General features: G+C 54.3%; 1 protein-coding gene across 1 annotated transcript in view; it reads right to left on the reverse strand.

The window, feature by feature from the left end:
* The window catches only part of KANSL3 (KAT8 regulatory NSL complex subunit 3), a 29379-nt gene extending 16178 nt beyond the window's left edge, over nucleotides 1-13201 (reverse strand). The window contains exons 1-14 of the mRNA XM_074928684.1: nucleotides 12941-13201; nucleotides 10444-10614; nucleotides 9586-9676; nucleotides 8636-8821; nucleotides 8327-8458; nucleotides 7930-8046; nucleotides 7227-7328; nucleotides 7012-7083; nucleotides 6603-6677; nucleotides 5539-5696; nucleotides 4911-4974; nucleotides 4234-4434; nucleotides 3808-3964; nucleotides 2380-2457 (exon numbers count right to left, since the gene is read on the reverse strand). Coding sequence (XP_074784785.1) covers nucleotides 2380-2457; nucleotides 3808-3964; nucleotides 4234-4434; nucleotides 4911-4974; nucleotides 5539-5696; nucleotides 6603-6677; nucleotides 7012-7083; nucleotides 7227-7328; nucleotides 7930-8046; nucleotides 8327-8458; nucleotides 8636-8821; nucleotides 9586-9676; nucleotides 10444-10614; nucleotides 12941-13167 — 1831 coding nt within the window. The 5' untranslated portion in view covers nucleotides 13168-13201. The remainder of the gene's footprint in view (nucleotides 1-2379; nucleotides 2458-3807; nucleotides 3965-4233; nucleotides 4435-4910; nucleotides 4975-5538; nucleotides 5697-6602; nucleotides 6678-7011; nucleotides 7084-7226; nucleotides 7329-7929; nucleotides 8047-8326; nucleotides 8459-8635; nucleotides 8822-9585; nucleotides 9677-10443; nucleotides 10615-12940) is intronic.
* Between the last annotated feature and the right edge of the window lie 803 nt (nucleotides 13202-14004).

The raw sequence follows: 14004 nt of genomic DNA on the forward strand, positions 1-14004 counted from the left end.
GCACGACAAATCGCCTCTGGGCAGCCCAGAGCCACCAGCTGCCACGTCCTGCCCAGCCGCTCTCCGCGCGTCTCCCACAGCTGGTGGACGATCGGCCGGCCCCAGCCTGAAACGCTGGTGGAGCGGGTCAAAACGACGGCACGGATCTGCCTCCCGTTGGGGTGTCTGCAGCCTGGCAGCGCTCAGAAATGCAGCTGCTGCTATGCCCGAGTGCTGCTGTGAGCTGCAGCAAGGGGAAAAGCCTTTGCTCAAAGCTACAGAGTCCTCTCCAGCAAGAGCTTCTGCGGACCGCAGCTAACTCCCTCTCTACAGATGATCCTGGGCGTCTAAGCCATGTATTCAGCAGCCTAGAGGCCAAAACGTACACTTATTTTCATTTTTATATATATCTAGATATGAATATATTCTATAAAATTGAGATATACATATGTGCATGTGTGTGTGTATATATATATGTATGTATACGCTCCCTGCATATCACAGCACCTGCACACCTCAAAACTGAGGGCGTAGACCATGACTGCAGCCAAATCCCAAGACATCAGGTGACTCCAAGCGCTTCGGGGCGGCTCTGCTCCCCGAGCCAAGCACCAAGCTCGCCGTGCTGCTACCGACAGCCGGCCTCGTGGCTCCAGCGTGTCAACTCGTGACACTCGTGCAACACTCCCGTGCCTCCCACCCCTGCCACAAACATGCGTGGTGCAAATCACCATCTAGAGAGACCTCGTGAGGCGTGCACAGACTGCAGGCACCACAGCCCTCCCCACTCCACCCCACACCCCCAGCAAGTGCCACCAGCCAAGCAGGACAGTGACATGGCACATGCACACAGGCAGAGGCGTCAGGTGCCCCTCGAAGCGTCAGTGAGCGGTGAGCCAACGTCCCTGTGTCCCCAACCGCACGAGAGCTGAGCCTGCTTCGCAGGGGCAGCCACGAAGCGCTGGCTGTGCACATGGGAGGAGCACCCCGACCCCAAAACAACAGTGAACACTCCCAAACACACACACCCCAGCTTCCTACCTCACAGATCAGGCAGCCAAGCCAACGCAGTAAGGAGCCTAGAGATCTTAAATCAGCTTTTAATCCTACTGAAAAGCAACCCAGGCTGGTGCCAGCCTCTCCACGTCTCCCACCAGCAGAGTAACATCCACTGTGGTTTCTCTTCCCAGCAGATGCTGGGTGGGAGGACTCTGGATAAGCGCAGGGCACCACGTGTGATCCCAGACTAACCTCATCGCACGAGAGAGCACAAAACAAGGCTCAAGAGGGAAAGAAATCTTTAAAACAACCTTCTTGGGCCAATACTTCCCTCAGGAGTTTGTTACCACGCTTGTATAAGTGCTGTCTGGACTGCATCTCCTGTGTGTTTGGGGCAAGCAGGGAGCCTGTACCTCTGGAGTCTCAGCTTGCCAAAATACCACCAGCTTCTCTGCACCCAGCGCTTGCCTCGTTGAGTTAAAAGGCCTTCGGGGTGTTGCAGAGAGGCGGTTGTCACCCACATCAGCGCTCTCACAGCACGCTGGGGTCACCCCAACAGACAACTGACACCGACAGCTCACGTGACAACACTGCAACCGCCCAAAGCCTTGGATTTCAACCTCTCATCCCCGATCCACACAGTCACTGCCCTTCTAGATGGCAAAATGTGTCTCTAGATACACCATGGATCTCACCCCATGATCCCGAACCTCTGGATCACCACACGCACAGGTCCACCTCTCCGCGTGCTCCAGCGGCCAACACAAGAGACCACAGGACTAAAGACAACTCCGCGTGTCTCCTGGTCCAGGCAGCATCCTTCTCCCACCACATCACCGTCTTCCAAAGACATCCCTCTCCCCCTGACATCTCTGCTCTTCTCTCTCCAGTCAAGAAATGCTGTTCACACGTCTACATCTGCCCCTTTCAAGTCGCTTGGCAGCCCCTTGTTTCTGCTCCCACTGACAGCACCTTCACTGCTCCACGTGTTTGGGACGTTCCACCGACACGCTCAGGCTGGCGTCTGCATCCCCTTCTCAGCCCCAGCCCAGGGAAGGGTTAAATTCACAGTCACAAAAAGTCACCACATCATTCACAAAGTTTTAGTCCCTCAGAGCAAACGGGTTGCCGGACCGGACGGCTCGAAGAGCAGCACTTACCCACCAGAGCAGGGAAAGGGGAAGAGCTCAGGGACAGTTAATGCTCTCAGCTAGCAAGTGGCCATTTGCTTTAGCTCCAAATACAGCGATGAGAAAGCAGAAAGCAGCGGGACAAGGGGACACATGGGGCTACATCCCCAAACCAATGCAAGGGAAGAGGAAGACGATGAAAGAAGGTAGCAGAGACAGAGAGAATGAGGGAGACAGAGAGAGAGACAGCGAGAAGTGAGGAGATACTCACCAAAGAGACATGAAGAGGTGCCAGGAGGAAGAGCTTTCCTCACCAGCATGTTTTGTTTCAGAAAAGCAGCAAACTGAGCTGAAATGAATCAGAGAGAATTACAGTATCACAGCCCGGCTCTGGAGGGGGACAGGGAACTCCAGGGACACCACTGCAACCCACAGACAGAGACTCAGAGCGAGCAGGGAGCTCCAGACAGGACTCATCAGCCACGGGGCACAACGGAGACACACTGAGCTCCTCTCCAGACGGCAGCGTGGCACAACCAACACTAGAAGGGCCATTGTCCCAGCTTTCACAGAGAGCATGTCCCGACAGCACGAGCCCTCTCCAGCCCCACAGCCATCGGGAAAAGGTCCAGGGACCAGGAGCAGGCTTGGCTACAAGAGGCACAGCTAGCTTGACCAAGCAGTTGCACTGAGAAGCTGAGAGCAGCTGGGAGACGTCAGCCAGCACATCCCTGAACAGCTACGGCCACAAAAGGCAGGCCAGAAGCCACGCTGCAGCAGCGCTCCTGACAAAATAAAGCAGCCACGACACACCCCACTCCACAGACCCTCCTCCTGCCTCCTGCGTGCTGTCTAGGAACTTCCCCCCTCAACTGCAACAACAAAGGAACAGATTTATTTAGTCCATGGTCTGAGAAATTACAGGAGATTCAAGCTTCAACTTCCCTCTGGAGCCTACCCCTGAGTTAGAGAAAGTCTTTAGAGAAGGTGAAGGGCCACACTGTTGCAGAAAACAACAAGAAGCCTGTTCAGGTCTGTCTTGAGCAAAGAAATATGGAGAGAAGGGAGGATGGAGAACTGTTCCCCAGGTGCCACTGATATTTGCCAGAAGGGGATTATCATCAGCAAAACCATTACCTACATTCACAGTGTTCACAGTCAGACTGGAGCTGCACCGTAAGGTTTTTAATCAGCATCTAACAGGACAAAAAAACCCCACAGCTCAAGCTGGTTTCTTATCCAGAGCAAGTTTTCCACTGTCATTTGATGCAAGACGACCCTGTAATTACCCAAGCCCCACTGTTTCAGTCACAGTTCAATAGCCTCAATCATCTTGAGTACCTTTAGTCTCTCTCCCAAGCAGCCTTCACGGATATGAGACACCAGTCAAGGGGCTCACACTTGCAAAAGAATTATGAGTATGGCTACATGGTGATTTGGTCAGCCAGAACAAGTGAAAATCCTGCCCACCTTGAGCAGCAGCAAGCTGTGAAAACACCATTTCCAACCTAATTTCAGCCTCCACAGGCTGCTGCCTTCAGATGACAGTGACAGGGGACCGAGCTGTAAAGAAAGCTGCCACGGGGAGCTTGGAATTCAAGACAGGACTCAAGACAAAAAACTACACACATCGGGACAAATAAAGACCAAAAATCCAGATGCTAAGAGGGAAAAGGGTGGGAAAGCTGCAGGGCATTACCTTGTGCCTGTTTGTGTGTCAGGACAGTGTCTGTCCTCTGCACCTGCCTCTTCAGCAGCTGCGTGGTGCCCATCTGGCTGGGCTTCTGGATGGACGACACAGCTGCCATTTTAGTCTTGGGGCTTGAGGTGGGGCTGCTGGAGACGCTGGATAAGTCCTGCTCAAAGAAAGAACACCTCTTACATCCACATTTCCTTAAGAGGCAGTCATAACCTGAGCACAGCAGCACACTGGCATCCTTTTGCTGCACAGAAGATCATCTTCTGAAGGTTCATCTGCCCACAACAAGCCGACAGTCCCTGCGTATCCTCTCACCTCCCTCCAACACTAACAACATCTCTCGCCACGTATTTCAATGGTACAAAAGCATCTCTTTACACAACCTCAGCCTTCCCCAGCTCAAAGTATCCCAGAGGGAGCCCCTACCTCTGAGCCCGAAGGCGAGGCGGGCACTTTGGCTGCCGGCGAGGCAGGCCTGCTGCTTCTTTCTGGCAAGTCAAAGGACAGATCCCTCCTGGTAGAGTCACGTGGCTTCTTCTTCTTCTCAGCATCCAGGTCACGGGGATCGGAGCCCGAGTGGCTCTCTGCTCGGGTGAGGACTCCAGTCAAGAAGTCAGCTATTTCATCCTAGGAAGGATGAAATAAATAGTTAGACTAAGTGGTGTGCCTCTAAAAAAAACATCTTCATAGCTTGAAACAAAAAAAACAAATTAAAGATTCCCAGAGGGACAAACTGATAAGACTCTTTAGATTGAGTACAAAAAGAAACCCTAAAACCTTAGAGACAGACCTTGGCTTTCTCATTAAGGTTCATCCTCCACTGATTCCTGGGAGAGAAACACAATGGTTTCTCTAACACTCCCGAAAGTACTGCTTGCTTCCCCAGGCTGGAAGACTCAGAAAACTGCTCTTTGTTTAAGGCGTGCTACCAGGAAGCTCACGTCTCTCCTCCTGAAAGGAGGCAGCCACTTCAAAAATCCCACTCAGGAGGCAGATTAACTTCAATCCAGCCAATCCTGGCAGTAAGGTTATCACATGTGGTCACATTTCGACACAGATTGTTTTATAGATACGAGGTGTAAAAGGAAGATTTCTGTGGTTACCTGGATGCACCTGTCCACCATACTCTGGGTCAGGCCTTCTGACTTCTTTTTGGCTTTGCTTATCCTATTAAAAAAACAGATAGATGTCAACACGCTTAGTTTTCCACTTCCACACTCAGATCATTCTTCACCCGAGAGCGACAGCAAGCTCACTGCCTTACCCAGTCAGAGCCAGGCAAGAGCCAGCTGGGTGAGCTCTCGACTCAAGAGCACCGTCTACTGGAAAGACCAGATTCATCCCTCAAAAGTCCAGAGACAAACTTCGATGATGAGGAAAAAGGCCCTATTCTCATCCCTTACCCCAACTCTGCGTGCAGCCTCCAAAAGCTACGTATCCCAGAGCCAGGGGTGGCATAAAAAGCCAGTATTTGCTCTAGCGTCACACCACACTGCACCCTGGATACTTACCACTGGGAGAAATGATGCAGATTTACCACAAAAAACCAACCCTCTATCCAACATACCAGGTCTGAATAACAAAGCTGACCTCGACAGAGTATTTTTAGGCAGTTCCCATCTAGTTTCAGTACCAAATTTGGGTTGGTTTTGTTTTTTTTTTTGTACTCAGCACACTCAAGATCTTGCCCAGCATTTCTGGGAAGAGAGCATCCACCTCGCAGACCACTACCTGAGATTGTCATCTGCTCCCCCCACCACCACCATGCTGTTATCAGCTCGTATTTTCTCCCGGAAATCTTCCATCGCTTCGATGTTGCACTGCAGGGAATTCTGACCGATCACAAAGAGGACAGGGGTCTTCATCTCCAGGAGGGGGTCGTCAACATCCTGCAAGAGCAAGGGGAACTGTAACCCGGGAGGACTGATCCAGGACACGGACTCTTTGGAGCCAAACAACCTTCCTGAATTAGATGAGGATTTCCAAAAGGGGAAGCCACGTGCCACAGCAGCAGATAGCGCTTTATGGGCAACCCCAGTACATACCAACTGCATTCTGAAAGGAGAGAAGTATAAATCGTGTGGTTTGTTTAAACATCTCACTCAAACTGAATGAGTACCTAGTGCTGTTACTCATTAACAGCTGAGATGATGCCCTCCCCCCTCAGGAACCCTATTTCACTGCATCTTCCTCCTTCCACGCTTTTGCTGCGCAAACCCAGAATCAGGCTAACAAAGCACCAACAGCAAAGCTTCCTGGGGTGAGCCCCCAACAGGAGCTACACAACTGTACCATGGCCTGAATAAAACTGCTCAAGAGCAGCACCGTCCTCCAGCAAACTCCTTTTATACAGATTTCCACCACCCTCAGAATTAGCCACCTCATTAGCACAACCATAATCGTTCCCAACCCAGTGGTCAGCTAATAAAGGAGCAATTTGGGCTCCACAGAAATCAACCCGAGTTGTCCTCTCTGGTGCCAATGACACAGTTAACAAGCGACTTGCAAGTAAGACCCCCAGGAAGGAACTGCAAAACCATGTCACAGCAGAGACAAGCAAACACAGAACTTCACACCTGCTACTGCATCAAGAACCCTGCTATGAATGCAACAGTCCTGCCTGCAGATAAGAACAGTCCCTCCTCAAAAAAAAAAAACGAAAAAACAACTCACAGACATTCCTCAAAACATCTTCCAATTATCACTGAACTTTCAAGCCCAATTCTATTAATCTAGAGATAACAAAATATAAAAGTGTCGTTCTTTAATCAGCTCCATCTCCCTTTGGTCCTTACCCCTCTGGGGCCATCAACGGTGAGAAGTGGGAATCCAAGGCACACAACCGCAGTGACATACTCCATCACTGAAACCTGGGCAGGAAAAGCAACAGTCACCATCCTACCAGCCAAGTGCATCGAGGGGGTGAGGGCAGCTTTGCCAGGCTCCTGCCGGGCACAGAAATACCTTCTGTATTTAGACCCTGCTTTATTGATTAAGAGTGGAGGAAAAAAAACATGGAATGACTCAAATTGCTTATGCCTCCCCAACCAGAAAGGATGTCTGTCTGTCTCAAAGCCAGGCCTTGGAAAGAGAAAAGGGACAAGAACCCCAGCAGAGCCTTAAATGCAACTGCAATTCAGATCTAACTCTGAACTGAAGCTGTCAAGTGGGCTCTGAGAGGATACAAAAAAATCGGGTACTTACGTGACAGGCCACCAAGGCACCCGTGTTCCACCCGATCAGGATGATGGGCTTGTGAGAGAAGTGGTTGTGAATCTACACGAGAAAAAAAGAAAAAAAAAAAAAGGAGACATGAATGGAGAAGAGGGACAGCCAACAGGATGACGCACTGGAGCAGTTCAGGTGGTGGGTTTGAAGGGAGCAGCAGAGGCTCCCCGCTATGCTCGTGGCTTACTCACCTCTGCCACTTTGCCCCTCACGGCCCCGATCATGTGCTCGAGGCACTGCAACACCCCCACCCCGCTGCCGTTGTTCAACAGGTGGGTGGCGATGGGAATCACCTGCGGTTTGAAACGATAGAGAGAGAAATAACGAAGGGATTACCGGGGACAACAGGTACAGACAACAATCAGCACGGACTGGAACCCGGCTTCTGCGTGAACTTGTGCTTTCTCTCTCCCTCTTTCCCCCAGGATTCAATTCTAGCTACTAAAAACCAGAGGAAACAGAGAAATCCCCACAGAGACAACCTCTGCAACTCACCTCGCTCCTATACACCCAGTGTATCTACCACGTTAATGAGGAGGTGCGTGAGCAGCTCTGCAGCCAAGCAGAGGACTAAGGTGACTTATAGCCTCCCTTCTCCAACCTCTTCCTACCAGAAGACTCACCCATCAACCCTTAAAACCAGTAATGATACATTCTAAACAGCTGAAGATGGATGACTGGTCAGCAAGTGACCCCAGACACACTGGATTTGGGCAACTTCATCCCCTGTGCTGGTCTCAAGTGTCAAACACGCAGGTGGCAGATGCCAGCCTCTGCTGTCAGCAGAACCAAATATTTTGGTGCACTGAAGGCTTATAAAAACAAGCTCAGCAGCTGCAGCCTAGCACAGCTGCTAGGCTGAACTCCCCTCCTTTCAAAATCAACCATACAAACCTTTCCCAAGCAGGAAAGCTGCGACTGCCAGAATCGGTGCCGTCGAGAAGTGGGGAACATGGAGTTGGAGGGTCCAGAGGAAGCAATCAGGATGAGGGGGGAACCAGGCAACTTGCTCTACAAAGGTCAACAAAGAGAGGTGTAAGGGAAAGCAACTTTCCTGCCCAACGAAGCAGGAGGGATCCTGCATAGCTCATTAATGGATCACATTTTCCCCAGCCAAAGCTGCCTCAGGATAGTACGGGGGGAACGTGTCCAACAGAAGGAATCCCCCTCACTAAAGCAGGAGGAAGAGAGCCCAGGAAGCGAGAGAGAGGCAGAAGGAAGAGGACAGCAGAAGGATGGGAAGAATAAAGCCGATGCAAGACCAGGCTCTCGCTCCCTGCAAGGCACTCACCGGTTTGTTATGCGACAGGACACCCACGGCCGGGTCCCAGGGCCTCTTCAGCAGCAGAGACAGAGCCTCAGCACCAGCTGCCCCCGTCTTTGTGGTAGAGGAGAGCAGCATCCTGTCGATCAGGGTGGGGATCTGAAACCAGAGGCGAGAAAGGACTGAGAAAACGCACGTAGCCTTTTCAAGGGGCTTTTAAACATCATCCCAGCCACTCCAAGGAAAAAGGAGAAAGACTCCAGCAGTTTCCTTTAAGGAGCTTTATATAGCGAGAATATTACAAGTGGCAGAAAAGTCCCCCCCTGATTTTATCACCTTTCCTTTAAGCGTTTGCAGAGCATCCAAGTAAGCAGCCAGCACTGGCAAACTGAGGGTTTCCACTAATGTCGTGTGAAGCCACTGGATCAGTTTGGTGTCCCAGTTCACACTAGCCAGAGCTTGGCGGACCCTCCGGGCACATTTGTCCACCGCTATCCTCCTCAGGACAGGCTCATTGCAAGCCTAAAAACCAGGAAATTGGAAAGAAACACAGTTGTGGGAAAAATCAAGCACGCCACGTGCATCCCACTGCAGCAGGAGGCCTTATTTTGCAGGACGAGGTGGTGAGACAAGACACACACCAATATGGTTAACAGTCAAGCTCCGAAGTTTATTAGAAAAACAAGTCCTTACATATTCCTGTACATTCTAAAAACAACAGCAAATCCGTGTGTTGCTCTAGCGCATGCTCATTTGAAAAACTAGTTTCTCTCAATACTTTCGATAAGGACTACTAACCGCGCGCAGCCGGTAGATAAGTTTCTGCTTTGTTATTTTAAGGAATCCCTTCTTATCCGTTTCTTCCCTAACAAGCACAAATTCTTTTGCTTTTAGCCGTCGTTAATCCAGACGCCGTTAGTCTTCTAACACAGGTGCGTCATTAATTTAGACATCGTTAATCTTCTAACCCAAATGCTGATGATGCTTTTACACTGTCAGTGACGCAGAATGTTCACAACCAGGCACACGCACCCTCATCCCACGCCACGGGAAAGTATTGGCTTGGGCAGCCCAAAGTCCTCTGGCAGCGAGCAAAGAACAACATCCTCGCAGTGAGGACAAAATCACACCTCAAAGCAGCCCAGAGCTGCCTGTTTCTTAAGACTGCACAACACCAAAGGTCAAGACTTTCATCTTGACTCAACTGGGCTTTGCTAGGAAGAATGGATAGAAACACACAGGCAGCAACTCTGCTGGAAAGTGAAATAAGGAGTAGAAGACCTTACCCCTTCGTTAGCCAAGCGAGCCAGCCTGTCCGACTGCAGCGCTTTGTGAATCTTATTAAATAGCTTGTTCTGGGCCATCGTCCAGCCCGTCCTGTGGAGAAAACCAGAGAGTAAACACAGGTGGCCGTTACACACACATCCAGGTCCTACAAGCTGCTGCCCGTTCCCGAAGGCAGTCGGCAGCACAGCTGAGCAGCAAGATTTACAAGATCTGCTTTACAGTTATGGACAAAGTGAGTTTTGCTACTAAGAATTTAAGTTAAAGGATGATTAAATAAAAACCACCTGGTTTTAAATGTCACTAGGGTGTGTTGGTGAACATTCGAGTATCAGAAAAGCAGGAGTGACAGCAGAAGCAATAAATAAGACCAAAATAATCTGTGCTAAAATAGGTAATTATCACCACGTTTCTCAGACAAACTGTCCAGAAAAAAACCCCCACAGTGTTCCTTGTAATTTCAAGACTACAAACTGGCTCGACTCCAGTTCCAGGAAAGGTTTTTAATAGGGTGAAATTTATGCATAGCTTCATTTTTAATTTTTGACATTGGAACACGGCCGAATTGAGGATCTACGTGTAATCTAACAACTCACTGTCCCAGCCTCCTCTGACCAGAGGAGATGGCTCCACGGGAAGCTGTTGGACCTCCCAACAGCTGGGCCAGCCTCTACCATTAAACCCACCAGCTTTCACAGCAGGCAGACGAGGAATTTAGACACCAGAATTCATTTTCTTTGAACGTTACGCACTTCAGGAACATCACTGCGTATCCATTCACACCAAAAAAAAAAAAAAAAACCCACAACGGGCAGCTGTTTAGAGCCCAGATTTCTTTTTTTCTGCTACCCCTGAGCTACCTGTTGACGTGTTCCTCCCAGTCGTCCGGCGGCGGAGGGGCGTCAGCATCCGTGCGAGCAAACATCACGTGGCGCTCGCACTCGTTCATCACGCTGCGAGCCTTCTGGTTGTCATAGAGCGGCACGGGCGTGGGGGTCACCGTCTCCACGTCGATGGGGATATCTGCTTCACTGTCAGGAATAATTATGATTTAGAGAAAGGGAGCGCTCACCTTGGGCTCTGCCGTGCTTTAAAAACGGAAAGTCTGCTGAGTTTCGTAACCAGGTCTCTTGTTATTCCCGGTCTGAGCTCAGGCAGCCCCCCCAAACCCCAAAACCAAGCGCCTGAGCTGCGACGCTGAGCATCCTCATCCCTCACCTGTGATCCCAGACCCAGCCCCACAATCTGACCCTAAACCAAACCATGGGGGTCTGGCCACAACCCCCCTTCCCACCCCACGCTGAGGCTGTGAAGCCAGCCCTGAGCCCATCCCCAAGCTGCTGAGACCCCCAGCTCGGCCCCCCACAGCCCACACTGCTCCCCACCGGCCCCAAAGCCTGCTCTAGTCTCCCCAGCCCAGGCTCTGCCCTCACCACACCAGCCCCACACCTTCCCCTCACAGGCCCCATCAAGCAGCCCCCCCAGCCCCACACTCTCCCCTCACAGGCCCCCCAGCCCTAGAGCCCCCCCACTCTCCCCCTCACAGGCTCCTTACGCCCTCTCCCAGTCCCCACACAGGCCCCTCAGACATTCGCCCCCCCCCAACCTGCCCCACAGAACCCTTCCAGCCCCCACACAGACCCCTCAGGACCACCCCGACTCTCACACAGCCCCCCCCACTCCCCCAGACCACACACAGGCCTCTCAGGACGCACCAAGCAGCCCCCCACACACCCCCCCCTAACCCACAGAACCCCCACAGGGCCCCCACTCTTCATCTCCTCCAGCCCCCACATAGATGCCTCAGGAACCCCCAGGCCCCACACAGGCCCCTCAGCCCCACAGAACTTCTCCAGCCCCCTCAGGACCCCTCCAGCCCCTACACAGGCTCCAGAGCCCCACAGGACTCACACCCCCCCCCATAGACCCCTCAGCCCCATAGACACCCCCAAAATCACCCTACAGCCCCCCCACAGATCCCTCAGCCACCACAGACCCCTCAGCCCCACAGACACCACCACACCCCCCCCCATACAACTCCTCCAGGCCCCCCCAGACCCCTCAGCTGCCACGGGCCCCTGAGGACACCCCCTGCCCCCTCAGCCCCACAGACCCGCTCCAAACTCCCCACAGAACCCCTCCAGCCCCCCCAGGCCCCTCAGGAACACCTGGTCCTCACAGGACACCCCATCCCAACCCCCCCAGGCCCCTCAGGACACCCCCATACCTCACACAAGCCCCTCAGCCCCAAAGATGCCTCCCAACCTGCCCCAAAGAACCCCCTTGGCCCTCACAGGCCCCTCACGATCCCCCCACCCCCACACAGCCCCCAGAGCCCCACAGACCCCCCCAACCTGCCCCACAGAACCCCTCCAGCCCCCACAGGCCACACCCAGACCTCCCCCAGCCTACCTCACAGCACCCCCTTGACCCCCACATGCCCCTCAGGAGCCACCCAGACACCCCTTGGCCCCCACAGGCCCCTCAGACCCCCCCCCCCCCAAACTGCTTCACAGAACCCCCTTGGCCCCCACAGGCCCCCCTCCATCTCCACACAGGCTCAGAGCCCCACAGACCCCCCAACCTGCCTCACAGAACCCCCTTGGCCCCCACAGGCCCCCCTCCATCTCCACACAGGCTCCAGAGCCCCACAGACCCCCCAACCTGCCTCACAGAACCCCCTTGGCCCCCACAGGCCCCCCTCAATCTCCAAACAGGCTCCAGAGCCCCACAGACCCCCCCAACCTGCCTCACAGAACCCGCCTTGCCCCACAGGCCCCCCTCAATCTCCACACAGGCTCCAGAGCCCCACAGACCCCCCCAACCTGCCTCACAGAACCCCCTTGGCCCCCACAGGCCCCCCTCAATCTCCACACAGGCTCCAGAGCCCCACACACCCCCCAACCTGCCTCACAGAACCCCCTTGGCCCCCACAGGCCCCCCTCAATCTCCACACAAGCTCAGAGCCCCACAGATCCCCCCAACCTGCCTCACAGAACCCCCTTGGCCCCCACAGACCCCCCTCAATCTCCACACAGTCTCAGAGCCCCACAGACCCCCCAAACCTGCCTCACAGAACCCCCTTGGCCCCCACAGGCCCCCCTCAATCTCCACACAGGCTCCAGAGCCCCACACACCCCCCAACCTGCCTCACAGAACACCCTTGGCCCCCACAGGCCCCCCTCAATCTCCACACAGGCTCCAGAGCCCCACAGACCCCCCCAACCTGCCCCCCAGAACCCCTCCAGCCCCCTCAGGAACGCCCGGCCCCCACAGGACTCCCCCCCTCGGCCCCACACAGGCCCCCCAGCCCCACAGGACCCCCCTCCCCTTCCCCAGGCGCCGCCCCAGGCTCACAGGGCGGTGCCGGGCTGTCGCCGCGGGGTGAGGAAGAGCATGCGGGTGGGACGAGCGGCGCTGGCGTCGGGGTGGGCGCTCCAGGGTTTGGCGTAACTGTGGTCCAGGCAAACCAGGTCGAGCTCCCGTTCGTGCACCGACAGCTGCAGCAGCAGCGACGTCCCCATCCTCCGCGCCGACCACTGCAGCTCCCGGTCGCGATCACGGTCCCCCCCGCGCTGCGACATGGCCCTACCGACACCCGCGACGCATCGCGACGCCCCGCGCCCGCCGCGCATGCGCCGGACACGCCCCCTCAGGGGGCGTGTCCGGCGCATGCGCGGCGGGCGCGGGGCGTTAAAGCGCGGAAACTGGATTTGAGAGGAACGGAGCGGGGCGGGGCCAAAGCGCGGAGAGAGGAGTGGGGACACGGGGTGAGGTGATGTGGGGACATGGGGACACACGGACGTGGGGATGTGGTGACATGGGGACATTGGGACAGATGGATATGGGGATGCGGTGACACGGGGACGGGGGGACACACGGATATGGGGATGCAGTGACACAGGGACGGGGGGACACACGGATATGGGGATGCGGTGACACGGGGACGGGGGGACTCATGGATATGGGGATGCAGTGACACAGGGATGAGGGGACACACGGATATGGGGATGCAGTGACACAGGGATGAGGGGACACACGGATATGGGGATGCGGTGACACGGGGACGGGGGGACTCATGGATATGGGGATGCAGTGACACGGGGACGGGGGGACACACGGATATGGGGATGCAGTGACACAGGGACGGGGGGACACACGGATATGGGGATGCAGTGACACAGGGATGAGGGGACACACGGATATGGGGATGCAGTGACACGGGGACGTGGGGACACACGGATATGGGGATGCAGTGACACGGGGACATAGGGACACACGGATATGGGGAGGCGGTGACCCAGGGATTCAGTGACATGGGGACACATGGATATGGGGATGCAGTGACACAGGGATGCAGTGACATGGGGACACATGGATATGGGGATGCAGTGACATGGGGACATGAGGACACACAGATA

Source organism: Athene noctua, chromosome 28 (assembly GCF_965140245.1).
Source record: "Athene noctua chromosome 28, bAthNoc1.hap1.1, whole genome shotgun sequence".
Classification (NCBI taxonomy): Eukaryota; Metazoa; Chordata; class Aves; order Strigiformes; family Strigidae; genus Athene; species Athene noctua.